Source organism: Lepisma saccharinum, chromosome 21, assembly GCF_977018435.1.
Source record: "Lepisma saccharinum chromosome 21, izLepSacc3.1, whole genome shotgun sequence".
NCBI classification, from domain to species: Eukaryota; Metazoa; Arthropoda; class Insecta; order Zygentoma; family Lepismatidae; genus Lepisma; species Lepisma saccharinum.
Genome location: NC_139249.1, coordinates 20,485,149 through 20,512,290, shown reverse-complemented (window position 1 = coordinate 20,512,290; position 27,142 = coordinate 20,485,149). Strand labels below are relative to the sequence as shown.

At 38.6% G+C, this 27,142-nt stretch overlaps 1 protein-coding gene across 1 annotated transcript; it reads right to left on the bottom strand.

The window, feature by feature from the left end:
• Positions 1-15,907: 15,907 nt before the first annotated feature.
• LOC146004398 (trypsin 5G1-like) lies at positions 15,908-25,960 on the bottom strand. The gene is made up of 7 exons (XM_083143219.1): positions 25,870-25,960; positions 23,763-23,845; positions 22,289-22,374; positions 20,849-20,996; positions 19,604-19,717; positions 17,997-18,146; positions 15,908-16,117 (listed from the first exon to the last, which is right to left on the bottom strand). Exons 1-7 carry the CDS (start codon positions 25,913-25,915, stop codon positions 15,968-15,970), a joined length of 777 nt encoding a protein of 258 aa, XP_082999345.1. The 5' UTR covers positions 25,916-25,960; the 3' UTR covers positions 15,908-15,967.
• Between the last annotated feature and the right edge of the window lie 1,182 nt (positions 25,961-27,142).

The following is a 27,142-nucleotide window of genomic DNA, read 5'->3' as shown; positions in this document are numbered from 1 at the left end:
TGCAAGACAACTTCATCCTCACCGCATGAAGGAACTCGAAAAAGTATATATAGATGCTACCGCGCAACCTTACAGTTATTTGTATATCGATCTCTCACAGTCAACACCGGATCCTTTACGTTATCAGACAGACGTTTTCAACCAGAATTACTCAACTGTATATCTTCCTCAGGAATGTTTAAAACATCGAGATGAGGAAAACGAGGAAGACACGTACCAACTCACGTTCTAACAGGAATAGACATTCCACTTCTTTCAAGAAACATTCACCTTTTTTGCACGTGTTGAAAAATTCACCGCCCAAAATCCGTAAATCATTATTGAAAAGTGCTCCGAAAAAAACGATACGTTTCATCAGCGAATGCTGCCTGAACGTTTTAAAAGGAAACGTGAAAATTAAACCGTCCGCAAAACGTCGTCTGACACCTTACAAGTCGGTCATACGCAATCTAGTGAAACCGAAAGTGAACATCGAGAAACGCAGAAAGCTTCTTGTTCAGAAAGGAGGATTTCTACCTTTACTTCTAGGCTCCTTGTTATCGGGTCTTCTCGGTACTCTCATTCCTCATTGAGAAATGACATCTTCTTACAAAAAGATGATCGTCCTTTCACCGGAACAGTTAGCACGTATTCGTGGTTCCGAATTGTCTATTACTCAAAAATTATCCGTTCTAGATAAGAAGATGAATGATATTCTAAAAATGAAAAATATATCAGACGATCAAAAATGGCGTCTTTACAGAAAGGAACTGGACGAGTATTTATGGCTGAGTCGAAAATCCAAAGAACCATTACAGATTCCTATTGTTCAAGATAACGACGGTTCTTCTACTATTTCACCAGAATCGACGTATTTTCCTCAGAACCTGGCAGAGACATTACCCCGTAATACACGTCATCAGTTACAGAATATCATCGATGAGTACCAATCCACGGCACAACATTTGATAAACGAACGTCAGGAAAAAACACTTCCGGATCCGAAAACGTTGAACTTCTCATCGTCGCCAACGGAAAGCCCTGGACCGTCTCATCGACAGAAGAAGAAGAAGAAGAAGAAGAAGAAAGTGACAGTCCTTGTTTCCAGGAAAACTACACCTTTTCTGAGAACACCTGACGCTTACAAACTGGTTCCTCTGAGAAAAAGCCGTAGACAGAGAGATCGGTCATGGGAGTCTCTAAGTTGAAACACAATAAAATTTTCACCAAAATATATTACGATCCCCGACACCATGCTTCATTCTCATCTGTAGATCGTCTGTGGAAAGCGGTACGGGATAAAAATATATCCCGCGATACGGTGAAAAAATGGCTGATGCATCAGGAAACCTACACTCTCCACAAATCTGCGAGAAAAAGGTTTCCTCGAAATCATTACAATGTATGGAACATAGACATGCTTTGGGAAGCTGATCTCAACGACATGACATCGATACAAAAACATAACGACGGATACAAATATCTTCTGACAGTGATCGACGTATTTTCAAAATATGCCTTTGCATTACCGCTAAAAAATAAAACAAGCAATTCGGTAACCGAAGCTTTCAAAACTATTTTCGAAGAAAACAGACGGAAACCTGTTACACTACAGACCGACCAAGGAACGGAATTTACAAATTCTACATTCCAGAAATTTTTAAAAAATGAACATGTACAATTCTCGACAGCAACAAATTATCCTGTGAAAGCGAGTGTAGTGGAACGTTTCAACAGAACATTAAAAGAACGGATGTGGAAATATTTCACCTCAAAACAGACAAAACGCTATGTAGATATTTTACCGCAACTTCTCGAAGGTTACAATACAGCAATCCACAGTTCCATAGGAATGGCCCCTCGAGATGTCAACGAAACAAACGTTTACATTGTGTGGAAACGTCTTAACAAACCTGACAAACATGTTTCACAACCTTCTTCAGATCTTAATGTAGGTGATATTGTACGAATTTCTGTCGTCAAAGGACATTTTGAGAAAGGATACGAACAAACGTGGTCACGAGAAGTTTTCAAAATCCATTCCCTTGTTCAGCGAACACCTGTACCTGTATACATATTAGATGACTTAAATGAAGAACCAGTAAAAGGTACATTTTACAAACATGAACTGCAGAAAGTTTATTCGGATCCTGACGAAGAGTATAAAATTGATAAAATTTTGAACACCCGGGGAAAAGGAAAAAATTTGGAATACCTGGTTCGTTGGCTCGGATATCCCCCTAGTTTCGATTCATGGATCAAGGCATCTTCCGTAAAACAGTTATCGGGAAAATAATTTCCAAAACATATTTATATCAAAATATGATGTTACTGCGATCCAGTGAGTCCTCTGTGTTCGGCGAGAATGGACGATACTTTCTACGTTTACCTCCTATCATCTGCATCGGAGGAATATTTTCCAGACAACACACTCACCCATTTCACCGTAAAACTTGCTAAACGGATCGATCTGTCTCCAGAATTGTGGGAAGTCGGATTGGCAGAACTACATTATTCAACTCTATACGACAATGTTTTGGAAACTGATTCTGGAATGTTAACTCTTCCTGTTCGGACATATGCAAGTGCTGAGGACCTAGTCTCTACCATCATCGAATCTCTCCCCGACGACCTGGAAATAAGGAGATCCGTTCTCGAGAAATTCTGGCATTTTTTGACGGAACCGCAATGGGGAACATTTGGATCTACTACCTGTACGGATAACACACTCTATATTAACGAACAACCATTTTATTTTCCTGCAACAACATATACGATAGAGGATCTGATTTATTTCCTGAAAACAGACCCTGCTAATGTAGCTGTTCCTACTCATCTCAGGTTTTTCTTCAAACAGGTCGTGTACAAACATCTATCCGTGATAGGGGTTCCGAAGCCTGAACCTGACGATGCTCCAACAAATACCGTTACACCCATAGACGAAACTGATGACTATGCTAAATTTCGATATGACATATTGAAATCTATTTATTCTACGCACGCAATGTCCAATAGTGTTGTGGATAAAAACCCATATATATTTATTTACTCCGATCTGGTGAAACAACAATTGGTCGGGGGAGAAATGGTAAGTCTCTTGCGTCTTACCCGAAAACAGTGTTCGGACACAACTACGTCTTGCACAGTACCCGTAGCCCATCAAACATTCGCCCCGATTCATTACGTTCCTCTGGATAAAGCCTCTTTCGAAACAATAGAAATTGCTTTGTACGATAGAAAAGGAAATTTCTTACCTTTGAGAACTGGGTCCGTACCCACAATCGCTGTTTTACATTTTCGTAGAAAAGCAAAGTCCTTTTAAAAAACAGTAGACAGCTATTTCTCTCAGTCTTTGTCGAAAAGCGAATGAATCACCATGAATTCGCAGACCGAATATTATAGTAACCAAATCCGTGGAGGAATTGGGCCCATCTACCGTTCAACTAGAAATCAAAAAGGGAGTGGATTGGGGTCACTTTTCGCAGGACTGTTTAGAATGGTGAAACCTCTACTCTGGAGCGGTGCAAAGACGATCGGAAGAGAAGCTTTAAAAACAGGAGCTAACATTATCACCGACATTGCAACAACCCAACAAACTCCGAAAACTATTGTTCGTCAACGGGTACGTGAAGCAGGTCAAAATCTTCAAAGTAAAGCACAACGGAAAATCGACTCTCTGGTAGGTTCCGGTATAAGAAGAAAACCTGCAACAAGAATTGCTCAGTTGATGTTAAAACGTTCAGCCACCCGTATTAGAACATCTACGATCCGTAAAAAACGAGCATCCAAAAAACGAAGGAAAACATCCGCAAAATCTAGGAGAACACGTAAAAGAAAAATCAAACAGAAGGTCTCAGGGAAAGATATTTTTGGATAATGATGGAGGATAACATGTGCATGATCTCGCAGTTCGATCTCTTCCGGAAAAAACCTATTCAGCAAAATGTGGAAAAAACGTACACAGTCACCTACAAACCTATCGCTTCCATCGACAATCAGAATATAATTCAGTTTGTCATACCGGCGGCAGGAACTGATTTTCTCGATCTTTCATCTGCATATCTCCGTCTGCAAACGCAAATGGTTAAAGAGGATGGAAGTCCCATGAGTGCTTCCGAAACCGAAAATGCCCTCACAAAAAACTGCGGGGTCGTGAATTATCTTCTCCATTCACTCTTTTCCCAATGTACAGTGACTCTCAACGGCATTGCTGTAACAACCGCCGATAACAATTACGCATATAAAGCGATCTTCGAAGCAGCTATCAATTACGGAAGCGATGCCGCAAACACGCATCTCACGAATGCCCTATGGTATTTGGACACACCTGAACATCAAGATGAAATCACTGCCGACAACACAGGTTTCAACACCAGAAAAAAAAATTTCCAGTATGTTCCGACGACCGGAAATCCTACGGAAGTGACAGCCGTGGTCGACCTTATGGGAAAACTTCACATAGATTTCTTCCACCAGTCTAAATACCTGATCAACGGTGTTGAAGTACGCATCGATCTAGCTAGATCACGTGACGCTTTTTACATCTGGGGAGACCAGACATCACCTACAGTCAGAATAAAAATTTTAAAGGCTGTTCTCGAAATAAATCACATCATTCCTACTCCTACAACCAGTTTGGCCATAGACAGAGCACTCACTTACGCTCCTGCCCATTATCCGTTTACCAGAAGCGTCATCAAAGCTTATTCTTACGTCGCCGGAACACAACAGATTTCGATCGATAATGCTTTTCAAGGTGCTTTTCCGAATGTTGTTATTTTTGCTATGGTATCCACCGCCAGCTTTCTCGGAGACAGTAAAAAAAATCCGTTCGACTTTAGAAGCACATATCTTCTTTCCATCTTGTGAAAAATGGAGAACTCGTACCTTCCGAACCTTTACGAATCACCACAGGAGGAAACAGCGGATTGATAACACGTGCCTATCAAACTCTATTTTCCGGTACAGGCATTCACCACGCCAATTACGGACACCAGATCACACGGAAAATGTTCGACAACGGATTCTTTTTCCTGATTTACGACATAACGCCAGACTCTTCAGGAAACGACACGCACACCAGTCTCCAGGAACAAGGCATCATCGGAGCCGAGATGCAGTTTTCTCCTCAGCTGTCGGAAAATATAACATGCCTTTTGTATGCTGAATTTGAATCTGCAGTAGATATACCTAAAGATAGAAGTGTCATCCTCCATCAGTGAGACCGAATTTTCCATAAATATGTGTGGCTGTGTTTCTGACTCAGTGTTACCGAAATAGCTCTTATGTAAACATTATACTGCTTGTGATGGAAAAACCCCCCAAAGTGATAACCCGTACTATTAAGCATAGTAGTGTTTCTTCGAAAGTGACAACTTCAAAACCTGTGAACATACAAGTGTTTCCCGAACTACTTGACAGCAGCTCAGGAACCATAGAAATGACCAAAGACAGACACATTATTATACATTATTGAAAACATAAGCAGCATGAACACATCGCAGATCAGACAGATTCTATCTCGTAACTGTTCCACCAGAAACATTTTCTATGGTGTTTACCCGAGAGATCTTTTACCTCGGACGTTTCCTACCCCGGCCTTGATCATCGCAAACACTGACAAGTCCGACTCCCGGGGCACACACTGGGTGGCCTTCTATTTCGACAAAAACAATGTGGCCGAGTATTTCGATTCATACGGATTTCATCCTTTCTATCAAGAATTCGTAACTTTCCTGAACAGTCATTCCTCGGTCTGGACTTACAACAACATTCCCTTACAGGGGATATTGGCCACAACATGCGGTCATTACTGTTGCGTGTATGCTTATTACAAAGCACGTCACGTTACAACCAAGGATTTCATTCAGACATTTCCACCAGGTATCAGTAAAGATGGATATATCCTGCACCGTTTTCGTCAGATCTTCAAATGTTTACCCCATTCCAAGTGTCCCAGAGGGGAACAAACGTGTTGTTCTATCCACACGATCCGGGCTCGTGTCATGAAAAAATCTATTTAAAATGTGTGCTACGTATCTTTCTCTCAGTGCCATCGAGACAGTTCTAGTGAACACATCATGGAACCTCCTGCTGTTTCTATAATGGAGAAACACGACAAACTTGTGACACGCATGGCCCATCAGGATGATGTTTCCAAACGTAAACCTCGAAAACGTGTGCAACCCATTAAATTAGAAACCGTTGCTATCAAGAACGAGGCGGCTGACGAAGGAATGGATGTGACTACGGACTGTGATTTCATAAAGAGACGTAGGGAAATTGGTTTTTCCACAGACAAAATCGAGTGTCCTAAACTACATGACGTAGATGCATGTTTAGATCTCTATCTTGCAAACACATATTTTCTGAACAAGGAAAAAAACAAGTACGTAGCCATAGGATTCGAAAAGGAATCCCCTTTCAATTTAGTGTGGGAGTTTTCGCAACAGGGGAGATCACCCGTACGCATCGATTCTAAACAGATTAGAGAACTGTGTGCTTTAAAATCTGACTTACTGACTTACGTCGACACTGGTCGACGATTCAATTATTTGGTTACTGGAAATATCACCGTTAGCGGTGTAAATTTTTTCGGGAAACGTTGCATCTCGATGTATCAACATCATTCACCGGATGCTTTCATTTTCACAGCCTCTGAACTACATTTATTTTTGTGTAATCTTTTCAGACCTCTGCAAAAATTAATGAACGAACGTTATCATAAATTACAACCCGAAATGGAGGCTTTTGTATATTGTATAAAAAAGAATATGGTTTCAGAAAAAAAAGAAGTACCCGATGTATTGAACTATTTTTATGTACTTTGGTACAACGAACTGATGATTGAAATATATATTGAGAACAATCTTGGACACACATTGGTATTGTAAATAAAATCTGTTATATATTTGCTGTTTTAAACTATCCATTGTATTTCATATTGTAAATAAGCCATTGTTACTTTTATGTATTGTTTAAAATTACCATTATCGATGTCCATATGTAAATATATTTCACATGGTGATCGAATTATATTGTTAATCTATATCTACAATTATAAATAAAACATTTGTAAATGTTCAAAAAATCTTTTATTTCTCGTACTTATTACAATAGAAACTGTACATCTTCCAGACATTTTCAACTGCACAATTTTTTTTCACGTTCTCACATTTACTATGTTCTCTGCATTTTCCTGCAGTCTTTTTCACACTATCCAATTTTGGACATTCAAGTTCTTCGATGTTGCGCACAGATATTTTACCCATACGTTTTTCTCCAAGTAATTTTTCCAACCATTTAATTTTCTCCATACCTTTGACGTACACTTCCTGATTCACAAGCATAAAATATAAAACGTCTCCTAATTTCTCATACGGTAGCCACCCATCTCCCCAGTTCAGACCGTGTTTGTTGGTACGGAGCCAGTAATTCACCCGGCGATACTTTTCACTCAACAAGTGAAAACCATATGGAGATTTCACTAAACAGTCAAATGCGCTGTCGAAAGGAAATTTTAAAATCCCCACTTCTTTCCACACAAATTCTCCTCCTACTCCGCGAAGACCTTGAACGTCCAAAAAACAGGCATCCATTTTGTTCAACAGGTGAACACTGTCAATGTATCATCAATACTGCCCCGACATACCGCACACTTGTCCAATTGAGAGGCACAGAGACCACAGGCTACAAAATGTCGACACGGAAGAATTACCACACTGCAAGAGTTTTCAAAACATATTTTACAGAGTAGCACAGAATCCACACTCTGATTATCGGATGTTTTTTCAGTAGTTTCCACACTGTCGCAATATTTGCAACTTTTCGAATCACTGTGTAACGCTGCAACACTCTGTATGTAACTACAGGCTGGTATTGCCTGGTAATGTTCTAGAATCGGGCAATCTTCGGATGTCCAATCACACGCTCCGTACCCACAATGGAAACATATTACCCTATCACTGAATCCTGAATAATAAAAACCTGCAGTGACTAATTCTTCAGCTGTCTGACGTAATCCTATTGGCCACTTTCTGTAAGTCTTGTATCTCGCATTCACCGACATATAATCGGTGGTAAAAGGACCGCCTGCTATCAGACGAGTATGGTAAGTATACACTCTCATATGTCGAACAAAGAAAACTCGTCTGATACTGTAGGTGACGGCGTTGTAGGTATCGGGTATGAAGGTTCAGCCAGAATATTCTCAAAATCAGATACTGTAGGTGACGGGGTCCTCGGTATCGGCGATAAAGGTTCAGCCAGAATATCCTCAGGATCGTCGGGGAACAGCCGTCTGCGAAAATCGAAACCTTCGGGAGGAACCACAGGGAAACAAGGATGACCTTCTAAGTTAAGTAACAATGGACGATCACAGCCAGAACACCACATGGAATTTCTGTCTGCCAACAAAGAAAGCCACTCTTTCACTCTCTTCTTTAAAGCTTCGCCCAACTCTTCCTTCCTGCGACGTAGTTCGCAGATACACCTGTGACTCGGAAATCCTGTTCTCTCGTCACCTCTTCTTTTCCTCTCTTCTATCTCCTTCAAAGTCTCGCAGCGACGGTGAATTCTTTTTCCTGAACCGTTGACCACGTGACATCCACACCAGGGAGATTCAGGTATCGCTACATACATAAACGGGAAATAACTCAGCAACCGATCCAGGGCCGTTCGATCGCTGTCCAGATCGCCGCAAGACCGAACAAGTTCCCAGAACTCTTCGTAGCTGATCTCGTAGAAATTCACACCATTATCAGACAAACGTGTACCGCTTACATCCATCCTCACATGATACTATTATCCTCTATCCTTTCTATTTATACCCTTTTCCCTCATACGTCACCATTTCCGTTAAACTGACTTCAAACTACAAGGCTACGCCCAAAACATGTTCGGGCATGTTAACACAGAACCGTTACACCACCCAGAAATTGCAAATTCATCCAAACCTACGCCCAAAACATGTTCGGACATGTTCTATTCAGACAGAAAACCGTTACACCCATTTCCAGGAATCTCAGACTTATCAACGGTCTCAAACGGGAAACGCCCCCCCCCAAAAAAAAATAGCCACCCATCAACACCGGAAACCTTATCAAGTCCTCATTAACAAGAGGAAACACTTCCCGCAATCTCAAACTTATCAAAGCCCCCAAACCGAAAACGCCCCCCAACTCCAGACCGGAAACACTTATCAATCTCCTCATTAACAACAGGAAACCCATATCATCCAGCCCCGCCCACTTTTTCCCAACAACCAATCAAAACGCTCAAAACCCCCACCCTTGCTTGCCCACACTGCTTGGTCATCAATTGATCTTTGATCGATCTTTTCCAATCAATTGATTTATCGGACTCAACGGGGGTGAATAACTACTATTGTTAATATTTAGTTGCCATGGAGCGCTTTATGGAGCAGCAACGTGCTTTTTGTGTTCGTGCGTTTTATAAAAATAATGATTGTTATGTTGTTGTGCGTCGTTTGTACCGGCATCATTATAACCTGGCAGGAATGAGAGACGTCCCAAACGCAAATTTAATTAAATATTGGGTGCGAAAATTTAAAAACACTGGAAGCACTATGTCGAGTAAACCACCGGGACGTCCAAGGTCATCAAGATCGAACAGAAACGTTAACCGTGTCCGCCAGTCTGCTATTCCTTGTGCAATGCTTAGGCGAGTGATCGAAAAATTTAGTTCAAGAATAATTGAATGTGAAAACATGAACGGTAACAATTTGTCCAATACTCTTTTCCACAAATAAAAATTTAATGTTAAAGTTTCTTTTGGTAATAAATTTATCTTTATACAAAAAATTTAAGTATTTATTTTAATAGTTTTAAAATCGAAAATATTTCTGAGACACCCTTTATAATTGGAAATAGTCACACACTAATGTTAATAACTATTTTGAACAACTTTTAATTATTGTAATTTCGGTATCAGCAATAATCGGTAATAATATTTGGCATAGGTTTGATATCGACTCAAATCTAGTAATTATGAAATATTTTATTGTGTATCTCCTCCCCAGGAAAAATGTTGTTATGTAATATTCACCTGCCCCTTTGAAATAAAATCATGCATATGCAAGTGGTGTGTGGAACGTTAGCCAGAGAGTTAAAGATAGGGTGCTTAGTTTAGATTATGTCAGGGGCTCTCTTGTTGATTGATTTTATGCTTCGGGAGTTTTGACTCACCCAAGCTGCAAATGGACACCAGCCAGAGATGTTAAGAAAATAAAAGTCGTTCAATGCTTTTTCGTGATACTAAATACAGGGTAAGTCAAAATGATGGACCCGATTCCAGACATTTATTCTGTGAAATATAATAATGAGACATGTGCTAAGAAAGGTAAACTGTCAAAGTTTTTTTCAAACAAATCACAAGTTTAAATGTGAGCACCTCGCGTAACACGGCACACATCAAGCCGATAGTCTATCTCCTGCCAAACCTTGTGTAGCATGTTGCGGTCAATATGAGCAATGGCTGCTGTGATGCAGGGATGCAGGTCATCCAATGTTGTTGGAAGTGGTGGTACATAAACATGATCCTTGACAAAACCCCACATGAAGAAATCACATGGGGTCAAGTCGGGGAAACGAGATGGCCAATGAAGGAGAGGCCGATCCTCTGGAGATGCACGGCCTATCCAACGTTGTTCCAATTCCCTATTGGTAATGGTAATGCGCAGGAGCACCATCCAATTGGAGAATGAAATCTGCACTATCCTCCGCAAGCTGTGGAAGGAGCCACAGTTGCAGCATATCAAGGAAAACAAGTCCTGTCACAGTACGTTCATGGAAGAAAAAGGGCCCATAAATCTTTTCATGGGAAATGGCACACTTTGGGAGAATCGCGTTCGTGTTCCACAAATTCATGGGGGTTAGCAGTTCCCCAAATCCTTACGTTGTGTCTATTCACTTTCTCTGAAAGGTGAAAAGTTGCTTCATCACTGTAAATTAACCTCTCAGAGAACCCATCCGTTTCCATTAATGCGAGGATATCAGCACAGAAGGATGCGCGCAAAGCATAATCAGTGTCTTTTAAGGCTTGAACTACTTGCAAGCGGTAGGGTTTCATTTGCAAACGTTTCCGTAGAACCCGCCAGACAGTTTTCTGTGGAAGTTGGAGTTCTCTCGCTGCCCGGTAGGTGGACGTCTGTGGACTCTGCACGAAACATGTGCGCACTCGTTCCACTGTCTCCTCCCCAGTCGACGGACGGCCAGTCGATTTTCGTTTACAGATGCAGCCCGAATCTCTGAAATGTTCACACCACTTACGAATGTCCTTCCCCGTAGGTGGTTCTCTCCGATATTTGGTACGGAAATGCCGTTGCACACTAATCACAGACTTGTTCACATGATAATCAAGCACACAAAGATCTCTGTTCTCCAGTCAACGCCATTTTCCTGCTCGCTGCTCGCTGCTGACTCCTAGCGGTAGAAAGCGAAAACACTGCGTGGAAACTAAACTTTGAAAGTTAACCTTTCGAAGCGCATGTCTCACAATAACATACGTTTATTATATTTCACAGAATACATTTCTGTAATCGGGTCCATAATTTTGACTTACCCTCTACAATGAGCAAAATTGTTACAGTAGTTGTAAAAGTTATGAAGTTCAAGGAAGGAAGAAGAAAGAAATTAATTGGATTCTGAGAGGGAGGAGGGTGTGGGTCGACGTCCATTTTAGCAGAACACATCTTTTCTATTCATATGTTTCCATGAGATCCAAATTATGTGGATTTTCAAGGGAAGGAGAATGCAAGACCGACACAACAAGGATATATTCTGTCGAAAGATATCGCAGAGTTTTCCTTACCAAGGTCACACGTCCTTGTTTTTCCCTTTATTAAACAAAAAGTGCCCGAGTACGAAGATTACACTCTTGCACTGTTTATCAAAATGTAAGATGGTAGACTCTTGAAGCCGTGATGTTTTATCAGAAAACAATCTTGAGACTATAGATATGCTATGCTATTTTTCAGTTAGTTACTCAAATTCCCAACTTCACCTATAGATTGAGTTCTTTCAAAATAAAACATGGATGGTGGTTGAATTCCTTTCGTTATGATTGCCCTGATTCTTTGTCCCTTCACAACAATATGGTGCATTTTTGTTACAATCTTAGTTGACTATTTGACTATGTGGCTAATTGAACATAGCGTAGGATAATTCTGATAAGGCGATAGGCTGTTACAAAATTGTCTTCGTAGAACCAAACTGAACTCTATTACATGTACAAATCTACTTAACATGAACATATAATTAAGATTAGAATTAACTATGAAAAAGTTGGTGGTCATTCAGTATTATGAAACTATGAGCAGTGTCACCTACTGTTTCCACCTAGAAAATATTTTCTTATTCATCTCACATTCTCAAATATTGCCTCCATCCCAAAGCTGAGCCAAGGAGAGAAGTTTGATTTAAATCGAACAGTGATCGAATTGGGCCGGTATGGCACTCTTAACTCTTTCATTTATTATGTAATTCTCTTTAGCATGCGACGTTTTGGTTATAATACGATTTATAAAATCTTGAAATGCTAAATGAGAACACTGCAACTTTCTTTGTAACGCATCGATCAGATAGTTTCAGGCATGGATTTTTAAAATACATTTGCACGTGTACTTTGCCCCCTTTTAAAAAGTAGCGAGTTTTCAATTATGTTACTAATTATTAAAAGGATGCCTCAAAACAATCTCGGAGAATGACAATTTATATTTATATTTTCCCCCTCCTCAAAGTAAGGAAATACTTTTGCTCGCTGAATCTCCCATACAAATGCTACGAGCTCAGTGGTGATGGCTCAGTGCCTCTGCGGTGACGTCACGCGTTCGTGAAAGATCGGCAATGTTCGGATGGCTCTACCTATCCTCTATATTCCTTGGGTATGGCATACCGGTAGTAAATTAAGATGCCAAAAAGCATACCGGCAATAAATTTTAAATATTCTCACTTATTTATTGAAGCTGATCGCACAAGTAGCTACGCAATGGCCAACAACGTACTCGTTCATTTCTCTCTCTCTCTCTCTTTCTCTCTCTCTCAATGGTGATAGAGAGAGAGAGAATGAGAATCGATATATTGCTTAAGAAATCACCCGAAAAAAGGGGGATTGTATCAGACAGGCCTGTGCATACGAGCATACCGGCAGTATTTTTTTCCAATTCGGCCACTGTGTGTGTGTATAAAAATCCGAATTATTGTCACTAGAAAACAGGTCGGAAGCTGCCACGGGTTACAAACTTCGTATTTCGATAAAAATTCTGGTATTCTAGTCTCTTTTACTTTCTTTCTGAAAGTCTCAACGATGTTCTTGTTTCTCTTTCTCGCAACAATTGGCACTTACCTTTAAACGCGACAATTGAGGTGTTTGCATTTCAATTTCAAACACGGACGAAAAGAAAAAAAATAGAATTGTTGCTTTTACGTATTGCTCAATTTATTAACCTATAATGGGGTCTCCAAAGTATTTTCTTCCAACTTTATCATGTTTAGTGTTATTAGCAGTATTATTAAAGTTATTAACACTATGAACTGACAATTCACAAAAGCAATATCAACAAGAAAATAAAATACAATAACATGCTGTAGTGTAGCCTTTATCGTATTTACGTAGTAATTCGTAAATGTCAATTTGTTATATTTACTTACAGGAAGAATACAAATTAATCAGATTTCATAATTTTCTTCGTATGGGATAGCATAATTTGTCTTCTGTAGTCGCAAGGTACATGCAGTAAGCTTTTAGACAATGACCTTGGCGTTTACCGCGGAGAAATATTGCCCCCTCCCCTCCTTCCCGGCTGAAAAATCGACCCTGAAGTTTGGCAAGTCTTGCGATGACTACGTAAAAATGTCGCGCTTCACCACTGTAACATATTTCATGCAGTGGAAATTATCATTGTACAGTGAGATCCACTATAATTGCTCGGCAAATTGTCCACGACTATTTTCATTAATGTTCCTCTTACATCCTATGAGTTTTTAAGCGATGGAGTTTATGCATGCTGGTGCAGAAGTTGTCAACAGCTTGTCGTTTCTTTTAATTCTTGAAGCTCTTATTGGGTCAAATAAAGTGCACGAACATGGTGATGGACAATTTGCACGGTAATACTCATGGATCCCACTGTACGTAGCACTAAGTGAGGCTAGTATTCAAACGTCGGCTAAAGTAAGAGTCAAATTGTCCTTCGTTTCTTTACATTCTCTTATAAGCTAAATTCTAACGTTATTTTAAGGGATGAAAATGTACAGATTCTGAAGCTGCCTGTTTGCGTTTATATCAATTCACAACGCTCCTATTAACAGAGTGAATGAAAATGATGGACAATTTTCCTCATATAACCTTGGCCGTCGGCTGTACACTTGCCTCAATTAGTACTCCAGCAGTTTGTTTCTTTATACAGCATATTTGCAGAAGATATAATTCAATCTACAAGTGTATCAAGTACGCTGTATAAAACACAACTTATTACTAACTTCGTTGACCCTGTACAGTGGAATGGATGCACAAGTGTTGCTCAGCAAATTGTCCATGACTATTTTCATTAATTTTTCTCTTGCATCCTACGTGTTTTAAGGAATAGATTTTTTAGTATGTTGATGCAGAGTTTTAGTTTTATCTAGTGTCAGCAGTTTGATTTGCGTTTTGTTTCAATTCTTGAAACTCTCATTGCGTAAAACAGAGCATGAACATGGTGATGGACATTTGTTTGGAAATACTTATGCATTCCACTGTACTACGTGTGCGTATTTATCCTTGTCTCAAATATTAACTTCTTCACTAGTAAAATTATGGATTCATCCCAAGGGTTGGGAGGGGGTTAGCGCCAGGGCCGGACACCGGTACGCCTTCTCAGTTCCCTTACGAAAACACACATTTGGAGCCCTTTTCCTTCAAGTGCTAATAATCGGGGGCCCTGTTGAGGAAAATTGCCACCGCCCTCTTCGCAGTCCCAGTCCGGACCTGGATAGCGTTCATTTCTTGTGCCCGATAAATCCATTAAGATGGTGCAATTTTTTAGCTTGTAATCTTCTGTAAACATTTTTCGAATAACAATGACGTGACTTTTGATTCATTTATATATATTTTACCTTCGAATGGTATCCAACAGCAGAATACAGTTTACTTCTTGACTTTTTCCCGTCTATGTATATGCATGAGCTGATAAATGCAGTGGAACACTCATGAGGATCAAGTCATTCGTTTTCGTGCAAAAAAAAGTTTCTTGTAACATCGTAATTAATGGGTTTCGGGTTCGATTGATTTGGTTCATTTTACTTTGCATTTTTGCCACTCTTGGCTAATCGCGACGATGAGGATGACTGATGTGATTAACTTGATTAAAGAACATGAATGTTCACAAAGAACACTCATGCCAAACTCGGGAGATCTGGCGTCGTAGCTCACTATGCTACTACACCACCGAGAACGGAACTGGTTTGATACACGGTGGAGGCACATAGTGGTTCATTTACCACTTCAAACTTTAGGTCCAGTTCAGATTAGTCTATCTGTGCATAAAGTGTAGCGAGTGAGTGAGTGAGTGTTTGCTTTATCCACGATAGGCTATTCGGAACTAGACCTACAGTTTAAAGTGGGGTCCGAAACACCATGTGCCTTCATCGGGTGTGCATATTCAATAAATAGTTTGCAGTTTGTTTAATGGAGTTGATTTGCCATATAAGTGCTATAAGCTTTAAATACATGTAGGAACAGTTTTAGAAGAGGATTCCCCAAAAATATTGGTGTTGGGGAATGGGGTGTCAATTAGTCAGTCTGACACCGATTCCACAATGCTTTTCTTCAATATGAACTCTACGAACTGGATCTTAAAACGATTCGTGGAACTCAACATGCCTTCGGTAGTGTGTGTAGTACAAGATTCTCGAAAGAAAACGCAAAAATGAACTAAGTTATCCTATTTTTATTTACTTTCAATTAAATTGATTACATCCTTTCTCGTTTGTGCCTAATGAGCAGCTATAACACTCTGAATGAAATCCAAGAATGCAGCAACCTCGGTGTACACTCCAGGATAGCCTGGCTCAGCACAGCCGTTGCCCCAGGACACGATACCAACCAGCACGTTGCCAAGAGTAAGAGGTCCACCAGAGTCACCCTAGAAATACAACAGACATAAGCATTCAAGTGCATAACAGTGTGGTGTGTTTACAAGACAATATGTACCTTCACTGTGTGGTCAATACAATTAAGGGAGTCGTTACGGTGGGAGGGAGTGGACTTGTCAGCAAAAATATGTTATGTTCAAGATCTTGGTGTATTATACATCATGCCAGCTCCCCAAAACTGAAAGGTAACAACACAACAACGCTTATGATTACTATAGGTGAGGTCATGGGCGTATTTAGGGGGCGGTTTAACGGATCCAACCCCCCCCCTTTTTTGGTTTAGTAAAATTACCAGATTACTTGTTCTATCCGCTTGTTCATAAAAAATTCTCCGGACATTTTTTTTCTAAATTCGAGACGTATAGGACGGGATACGGATGGGAAGGCAATTACGTAATTCAACACACCAGATGGGACTGCAGATAAAATGTCTGCAATTTCCTGATAGTTTCGAAATGTCTGCAATAAGAAAGTGCATTCGGACTGCCAAATCAGTTATATTTTTTTCCCCTCCAGTCTTCTTAAAGGGATTTGGTTTTTAAAAGCGCAGTGCAAGAAAACCAGGTAAACATTCGTAACATTCTCAAGTTGTTTGACACAAGATGAGCAGAAAAGTGTCAATACTAAGTAGCGTGAACCGTGACTATACATACACAGAACTTTGTGGGGTCCAGCAGCAGCCCCCACCCCCCCCTCCCCAACAAGCTTCCGGTCAGCAGTGTCCTGGATTTTCACGTATAAAATGTAGCAACCCTAATCATACAAAAAGTTGACCCCCCCCCCCCCCTACGTGAACTATATATATATGCCCATGGGTGAGGTGTTTGAGAACAGGAATACTTCCTTGCCGTTCCACCCAAAACACACAAAAAAGGGTTTAATTGGCTTTTACACAAAATGTTCATTTTACATTTTTTTTTATTTGTGGCAGTTTTGGAGATACCGACTTTGGAATCCCTTGTAGACTGAATAAGGAGTTTCTAGTGTTAAATGCATCATTGGATATCTGTTGAAGATGTGGATTGGCCACATATTCAAATAAAACTGTATTTGGTATTAACAGTTAACAAGAAATGAAGTAAATCGGATGCTTCAAGCCTGTATCTCATCTGGGAACCGCAGCCAATAGGCGGCACCGCTGCATTCACGTGAGGCTGCTGGACTCCCAGCAGCCATCACGCCAGTTGAGTTTCGGAATAAGGTTAGCTTGATGATTTTCTTTTAAAATGCATGATTTCCTAACTCCAGTCGTTCATTACCTTATTCTCAGTAAGGTATGTGTAATAGAACGACGTGTTCTCCGAAATTTCATTTTTACATTGCTGTACGGTACATATCACAATTTTGTTTCATGACTGGTGTCAATTTTAAGTTTCCCCTTGCGATGGAAAATCCAATGCTATATTAGCGCCAAGATTTTTGAAACATAAGAAAATATTACCCGTGACTTAAACTAGCGACACAGCTTCCATGTCGAATATGGTGGTGGATCTATCAAATAGAAAAAGACCACGTGGCGGGGTTGTTTGAACTCAATCTTGTCAATTGTCTGATCGTGACGTCACCATTAAAGTCATGTTGTTTGTTCAGGCTATGTTTGACGAATTTTGCTTAATACAATAACAAAAGACCTCACCAGTGGCGCGTCCAAGGGGGGTTAGTGGGGTCATAACACCCCCCCTTTGGCTCAGTATTCGTAACAAAAGAACGTCAAAGGTAGGAAAATATGGAAATATGAGGGCTGACTACCAAAAAAAGTGTACGTAAATTCTAGGCACGCCACTGTAATCCACAGACAATTTGCGCTTCTCTCAACTCCCTCGATTAAGCAAACACCTCATAGTCTATATTTTCGTGCAAAGTACGTACCTGGCAAGAGTCCTTGCCACCCTCGTCGAGGCCAGCACAGATCTGACCTTCAGGGAGACCGCCGTATGGTGAGTAAGCAGTGTTGCAATCTTCCTTGCTCACAATTGGAACTTCCACTTTCATAAGATCTGAAGGTAAACCGCCACCTTCCTGCAAATAATTTGAAACAACACTTAATGTTCGTTACAAATCAAAACTGTTGTTTTCCCTTTCAAGGAATAATTCATAGAAACAATTCTAAACCAAATGGATATTTACCAAAAGTCAAGTTAAAAAGAACATGGAACCAAAATTCCCAGTACTATTTTTCATTTTGTTTCAGTTCTTGAGCAAAGTAAAGCCACTAAATATGGTGATGGATAATTATGCATGATTCTTTGAGCGTGGTCTTAAGTTTAATGTACTGTTACCTCGATGCCAACCATATTCAAAAGAAAAGTTACTCTCCGACCATCAAAACATTAAACCATTTTATTCACCATTTAATATTATAAAGAGCACATCCGTTGTTTTGAAACACAAAGAATGTTCTGTTTATAACATTAACTAGTGAATAAAAATGTAATTTCCAGCATGAGGGGTAAAACAATATTTTGTGTCATACATAAATACTATAAAAGGTTTTTTTTTACATGAAAATGCATTTTTAAAATCTAATCAGTTTATTTGACAATTATAATGTTCTTGCAAGTTAACAACCAAGATGCATATTCCTTGTATTGAAATTACAAAACTAATATTCGAATTATGCTACAGGTAGTAGTACCTATATTTGGGAATATTTTAATTGTGAGGATAAATGTAAAAAAGCTGAATAAAAATTGACATACTCCGACAATAAATATAAATGTATTGCAATGATTATGTAAGTTTATAATTTATATGTTGCTAAATCTGTCAACTCTTTTACAGATCCTTGTTATTTAATATTAAACTACGCTATGAGCAATAGTGGACCCTGTATCTATCTAACATCTCTTCTCTAGTTAAGTGACTTCATGGGGTAATTCAAAAATTTTCAACAAGTCCATCAAATGCAAAGAACTTCTGTAGGACATGCATGTCCAGAGAAAAATTGGGGGAGGTTTGATTTTCAAAAACTTAAAATATGTAATGATACTTTCTCCATATCTTGTAGGGTAAAATCGAATTAGTTTTCATGAGAGCTGGTGGACTTGAGCTATATTATTACTTGAGTAGGTTTAAAGATATAAAATTGTCAATTTCATCACACATTCTATTCTTTCATAGTAGCCATGTTACTACTGTAAAATGACTTGACTGTTTTAAAAGTAATAGTGGCCATTACATAGTAAATTAATGCAATATTAATATTTTTTTTTTGTAATATCTATGATGCATTCAACTGCTATTTATGATCATTATCTATCTTTATGGATGGTAAAATACTCGAATTTAAATATAAACTGTGCTTCCGGTTTTTTGTAAATTGGTTATAATTTAACGATACAATATTGTCAATTTTACGGCTCTTGGAATTCTAATGAAAATCCTTCTACGTGTGAATGAGCCACTATGACACCTGATATTTATATTTTCTAAGTAATAGTTTTTAGTTGAAACCAAATATTGAAAATGGCACTTACCTCAGTTGCGCCCCATCCACTGATTGTGACCAGGGTTCCAGCTTCCAGCTCTTGTCCAGCAGTTGGGAGTTCAGCTGCCTGAACGGTGTCGCTGAAGGTGAGGGGAGAGCTCAGCTGAAAGAAAAGCATTAACATATTGTAACGTTAGAGTGACAATTAAAAATAGGGACAGATTCAAAAGAAATCTTTCAAACATAACATCTCATTTTGTAATGTTTTAGAATTTTACTAAAACACTGAAGGAGACATTTTTATGCATGATAAAATATTCATTTTTTAAAAAGAAATAGCTATGCTGAGTTCTGTTTTTGTAATCAAACGGCAGAGTACCATATTGTAACGGTAGAATGTTGTCAAATTTACGATTACTACTAACAGTGTTTTGTATTGTAAAAGACAGTGCACCGCATTTTACAGATTGTATAAGTAAGTTGAACCAAACCCCTGTGTCTTGACAAAGATTGAAATATGTGGTCCACGTAGTAGTGATAATCCATTTTTGCGTTGACCATCTTGAAAGGCGTTGGCCAATTTTGTTCAAATGCAATAGTACCAGATCGTTTTCAAAGGAATTATTGTTCTCTGCGTTCCTGTCTTGTCACTAAACATATAGTCGTGTCAAACACCTCGAGTTCAATGACTCAATCGTCAGGGTCTCCATAATTAAGTAAAGCATATGAAAACAATTTTTTTTTCATTATTGGTTCCAAGAACTACAGAATTCGAATTTGAGTCGGCCCTCGTGGCATGGATGTTTGTAAGTGTCCATTCATCAATTTAATCATATCATCACTCATCCCCATCTTTGTAATTTAGCCAAAAGTGGCACAAAAAGCGAAGTAAAATAAAGCAAATCAATCAATTCCAATTTGAGGAAAAAAATAACAAAATGCGTTGACTGTCCTCTCCGTGTAGAAAAAGGCAAAATACTACTAACTGACTTATCGTGACTTCTAATTTTATATCCAAGCATTAATTTGTCTAATTCATCTTGCTTGAAACAATTAACGATACTTATAGCTGTCGCGAAATGTAAATGTTTAAAACTTTATATATAAATTCGAAACTTGAGAATTGAAACAATGTGAATTATTTCAGTTTTGAGAGCTTAGATAGAATACTAGAAAAAACAGTATATTCTGACTATATTTTTCTTTAATACAGTTTCAGCATACAATAAGAAAGACAACATGAATTCTACAACATTTACTGACTTGTAATATAAATATTCATTTTGTCACTTACCCTAAAGAGAGCAATGTCATTAATGGGGATGCCAGTATCCAGAGTTGCATAGTCTGGATGTCTAGAGATCTTTGCAACACTGTGTGATGATCCTCCACTCGCCAGGCTATTGGTTCCAACTACAACAGAGTAAAACAGTGCAGGATAGCTGAAAGAGAAAGAAAGAAAATAATACAACTTTAATTTAACAGTCAACTGGAAGAGAAAGTAAAAGACTAATATGATTATTGTGCTTCTACGTATTATTTGATGGATTACATTTCAATTTTTCCTTAGTTTTTTTTCTCTTACCAATTCCTTAATTAATTCTACTGATTGAATAACTTTTGTTCTCTCCATTTCCAAATGTTATATTTTGCACTGTTAATTCGTGAACATACAGTTTTATCCCAGATAAGCTTATTATATACAGATGTGGAATTAAAGATGCGCTGACCTCCTGCTGGGAATTGCCCTCCGCAAGAAGATTCAAAATAATCCACTGAGAGGCGCCACTCGCACTCTTGCTCTACTTCGGACAAAAATAATAAGAGAAGACGCTGCTAAATTTAATCCTTGTCGAGGGCTAAGCCTGACGTCACCTGATCCCAGAAGGGATGGATACGTTTATGTAAGGTTTTAGTATTACATCACTAGCAACAAATGATAAATTTCTCAAAAATCAGTGATAGAATGCATTATATTTTCAAATTAACAATATGATCCTTTCGTCTTCCTATCTCTGTGTTCGTCTCTTTTCCTTTCCCTGTTTCCCTCCTCATCCTCTCTCGGAGAGAATGTGAAGAACACACATGGTTGTCGTTAATATTATACATTATTGCTGAACTTCATAGCGAAATGGTTAGAACAGCGCGCTACGGCGCCAGTTGTCCCGGTTTCGAAACCCGGCCTGGGCATGGATGACCCTTGTGAATGTTCCTTCACCAATTTCATCATATCATCACTCATTATCATCGTCGCGATTTGCCAAAAGTAGCAGAAAATCAAATCATACAAAAAAAACAGAAAATACCAGAAAATCCAAATCAATCAATCAATATTGTACATCATTGGACCACGTCTAGGCAGCTGGAGAGAGGGGGGAATGAGTGAATCCGTATCTGATATTAATTTGATAGTATATATACACATTAGAAAACAGTTCTATACATGTGTAATTTATGAAAAAAATGTGGTATTCTCATTAGTTAAATGAAACTTTTCCACATGACAGCTTCTTATTAAAATGGCATGATGAACGCTGAACTCCAAGCCAATCAGAAGCAAGCTGTAATCAACTGACAAATATAGCAGTGATTTTTCTGTACAATCCGTTGTGGAATGATCCAAGTACTTTTTTGTTTTTAACTAACACATGCTAGAAACATTAATAGGCGAAATTATAACGCAACACAGTCAAGAACAATCATTAAACATGTGACAAATTAGGAAAGTACTTACTCAGAGCAGTGGCCAGCTGTTGCAATGTAATTTTCACTGATGATAGAACCTCCACAGATATGTGATCCTAGAACTTGCAGCGAAATCTACAAAGAGAAAGCCAAGGAATGCATTAAACTTAATGCTGTAGTAAAACAACATTGAAAAACAAAATAAATGTATTTTGCAGCAAAATTAAACAACAAAAGCAAATGGTGTCAGAATTTTGAATTTAATAATTACAGTAAAATTAGCATCTAAAGTACAGCCTGCGGAAAATGACTGTCCTGGCGGCCGCATGGTGACGATAGCATTCATTTAATTAACTCCATCATTTGAGCGAACATCATACTACACACTGCATTGATTCAATTCAACTTCGAAAAGATAGATAACATATATTAAAGTGTGGGCACATTTTTTCGGCATCCCCTGTATATAATTTGTGAAGAAACTTATCCCAGAGGTTTGGAAAACGATGTTATAACCAAAAATAACAAAATGTTAATTTCTCCCATTTTTATTTAATGATAAAGCTTTTGGTATTATGTTGTACATTATCAAGGTTCGCCTCTCTCTGAATCAATGTCTACTTCAGCATCGGTATAATTAGAAACATGGAGGATGCCAAATAAATTATAATGAAGTGTAGCCATGGACAATTTGCCTACTAACACATTTGCGGCCGACTGTATTAATTTAGTATACTACATATTTCCGTGCATATTATCATGTAGTAGAAATAACATTATCCGTCAAAGTGGTGACGATTGGGTGTCAAAATTGCGGGAGGGGGTTAAAACAGTTTCAACTGCGCCTCCTTAATCGTCGCGACTGATCCGTCATGTAAGCGGACGATTTTGTTCAATATAACATTGTTAGGAGTTTTGGTAACAAAGTAAAATCCGTAATTATAATAAATGTCAGGGACTTATTGACAAAAACTGAAAATGGGTGCTCACAATGATTTCTGCCTCAAACTCGAACTGTATATAAATCGTTTAAACTATTTAAGGGGGATTCAAATTTCCGATCGTTAAAGCCGTTGAGGCAGTTACATCTTGTCGTTAACGTACTTTCTGCAGAAAGCTGAGTTTACTTATTTTCATACGATTTCCTGTTGATTACCGTGTCAGCGGAGTTTACAGATCCACTAAAGGTCGCCGGTGTAATATGCTTTTAAGAAGCTACTTCCAGCGCTTCAGCCGGACCCTTTGCGAAGTGATTAGTCTATCGACCTATGACGCCAGGGGTCCTGGGTTCGAATCACGCCTTTGGGGTCATACGAAATAAACATTACATAACAGAACATAATGGAATTGCATTCTAAAAATGGCCATCTAAAATAATAGTGAACCAAGTGAATGTCCCCTTCAAATTTATATTTCATGTTTAGATTGTCTACTTTTCTAGGGAAATGCTAAATTTTTGTGCATGGAGAAATGTCTATGTACTTGTCAACACTGGTTTCAATTGTTTGACATTAATTTATTACCTGCCATGGGAATTCTGCAGGTTCTGCTTCGGTTCCTCCTACAATTCTACCATTTGGAAACCAATTGATTTTCTTCGGTGCGGCTGAAATGAAACGAACATCTATTAGTAAATATCATCTGTAGCATTCAACAGAAAAACTTCCCCTATAATAGATGACAAAGTTTGTTCTAAGTACAGTTCATGTTGGGGACTGCAACTACACTTTAAGGTAGTGTCCAAACCTCTGTGCGCTGTACCTCAAACTGGTTTGAACCCGAAATTCTTTGAGTACAGGATGACAGCGTTAGCCACAATGGTACCTAGGAATTATACAATACCTTTGTTTTATTTGCGCATAAAGTTGTGTCCGTTCATTGAAAAAGGATGCCCTTTTCAGTTCTGAAGTCATATTTGGTCGTACAGTGGGATGCAGAAGTATTTGTCTTACGAAGCAAATTACCCATCACCATGTTTATTATTTTTGTTTTATGCAAAGTGTGCATCAAGAATTGAATCAAAATGTCAAACAAGCTATTGACAACCTCTGAACCAGTATAAAAAATATTACTTTTATTAAAAACATGTACGACGCAAGATAAAAAAATAATGAAAATAGTCGTGGACAATTTGCCGAGCATCATCCCACTGGACATTGTTCAAACTTGGCTACTAGAATTTGCCCTCCACTGAAAACTTTTGAAATGCAATGCTGTTGTAGGGGTTGACAACTCTACGAGCAACCCCAGCCTGGGTATGGATTTCCCCTTAATAAACCCAAGTATGAAGGTTGATGAACGTTGTACCCCCAAATAGAAACATCCCTACGCCACTGTGTACATTTATCTGTCCCCGAAATAAAGCAGATTTCTTTCCCTTTCCACCAGAGCAAAACGTGTAATTTTATGTTCGACTCCAACACAACACTACCAATTTCTGAGAATTATCACTTCGAACATCATAGATTAACCAACCCTACCTTACCATTTTGTTTTTGATTCCATGCTTCCTTTGTTTATTATGTATGTGTAGTTGTTTAGGAATTATAATAATTAAACTGACACACCACTCTTTCACAGCCGTGAAGTCCTGACACTTTGCTGTAACAGGATAACTCTATTCTTTAAGCTTCCAAGATAATGTGCGACCAGTGAAACGAGCGCTGCTCAGGGTTTACCTTTTTGTAGGGAGAGATTTTTGTTTTTGGATGATTTCAATACTTTTGTTTGTCTGTGCATAACACTATATTATTCATACCGGAAGGATGAGTAAAGTTTTACGGTTTTATCAGCTCGTTGTAGATGGAATAACAATCCGAACATGTATTTCTTTTAGTTGTGAAGATGTGGCATTTGTAAATTTTTGAGGTTATTGTTATTGATGGAGTCCTTTCCTAAACTGACATATGTCAATAATTGGGTTCCCTAAAGCCTAAACCGTTGCGCAAAATGAAGATACTCTATATGCTGAATGTATTTTGGTGAAGGATTTTATTCTAAAGATGCCAGTGGTGAAGAATCGATAATGTGTATCATGTACAGGTGCAGAACATGACCTATAATTACGTCTGTGTTTTCTGTAAATGACTTGCCATTGAGGGCTAAATAGTCCAAATAAATTGCATTTGTTTCATGATGATTAAAGGAATTGCCTTCTTCTCTAATAGAAAACATTTACATACATTTGTTTGTGTTGCTTTCCTTATTTAAAGAGGTATGTCGGTTTTGGAACCCATTTCGTCAGATGGCATAATTGTACTTTTTATGAAAAAACTATTTTGTGGAACAATATGTTGTTGTAATTGACATTGTTACACAGCTTATACTTGAGCATGGAATTGATGTATACATTGATGTATTCCACTTCGGAAAATTCCTCCTCTACTCTGAGTTAAGGGTAAAAAACAAAATGGTATGTCGCTTTTGGTGACTTTCCTCTATCTAAAATGCATTTTGTCTCCTATTTTAATTACGTTTATGTTTTTATGAACAAAAGCAATACAGAAATATTGGAAACTAGTGAACAATGAAATTTTTTTAAAATTTTTTATAAAAATTTTCACAGTTGAAAATTAGAAAAAGTGGTGAGCCACCACCCCCCTCCTAAATTGGCAAAATAGCAATACTTACCCAAGGCGCACGTCACGAGGACGGATGCAACAATCAAACGAAACATCTTGAGGGGATGTGACCGACCTTCTGAAAGATCTTTCTTTATATAGCTCTTTTTTTTCTACATGTTATCACCAATAAGTAATTATCTTATATAAACCTCTCACGAACAACGACCATTGTGCTTTTTATTTCTATAAGTAGAGTGATGACGTCATAAAGAAGTAGCAACGGGACTCGAAATAACTGATCAGATAGAACTAGCGATACGAAGTTTAGTCTGTGAACTTCAGAACTGGAAAACCCAGCGATTTCTTTAACAAACATTGTTGAAAGCAATGCTTTAAGTATTGTTCTGTGGTAAATTTAAGATAAGATCAATCGTTTCTGTGAGAAAAATAGTTTGCCCACTTTATACTCAGATGGGTTAATAGGAACTAGACCTATAGTTTAAAGTGTTTTTTTTTTATTTGAAATTTTTAAAACTTTGATTTAGTTTGTTACTTCGCTTTTCCGCCACTTTTGGCTAATCGCGAAGAAAGGGATGAATGATGACGGTTTTTTAACATATACACTCTACCCCTTTATGTTAATCCTCTGAGGTCTGATTTAAGTGTCGGCATCTCTAAGCCGATGTAAACACGCTGTAACTGCTACCTTATTTTCTACGCACGTGTTGCCGATATATTAGATTAGGCTAAGTAACTCGCTTGCGTTTGTGGAAACCAGTGCGAGCTTCCCACCTGCAGATTACACGAACGCTACCGACGAAGCCTCCTGCCACCTCATTCCCTCCTTACAAAGTCAGAAAATGACTTATATATGAAATCGAGGAAGTCAGGAAAGAATAGTAAATAAATAAAACGTGCAAATGGACTGAGAAGTTCAAAGTGAGAAATGGGTGTGCGTAGAAACCAATGCAGCATCTTCTTAGTAAAATAACTTACAGCTTAGTCCTTTGTTAGAACATGTAGATTTCGTGGATCCAAATTGGAAGACACGTACGCATGTAATTCTATCAAAACTTATTTGATGATCGCTAAAAGTATCATGTGTGTTATTTTCGGAGCATCTCCAGCTAGCGAGCCTACCAACAGCCTAGAGCGTGAACAAGAGGGTTAGCGATAGGTGCTGGATTGAGATGACATCAGCTGCTCACTCGTTGATTGGTTGCTTCGGGAGTTTCGACTCGCTTCCAAGCTGAAAATGCCCAACAGCCAGATGTGCTACAATAGTAATGTCGTTCCATATCTGTATGTTTGTAACTAAATATAATTAGCAAAATTAATTT

Bases quoted from the DNA above. Each gene is read 5' to 3' on its own strand.
- LOC146004398 (XM_083143219.1), bottom strand. From the start codon at position 25,915: ATGTTTCGTTTGATTGTTGCATCCGTCCTCGTGACGTGCGCCTTGG. The intron at 22,375-23,762 runs GTAATAAATTAA...TTCTCTTTGTAG, and splicing joins CTGCAGAATTCCCATGGCAG to ATTTCGCTGCAAGTTCTAGG. The intron at 18,147-19,603 runs GTAAGTGCCATT...AATTATTTGCAG, and splicing joins GTGGATGGGGCGCAACTGAG to GAAGGTGGCGGTTTACCTTC.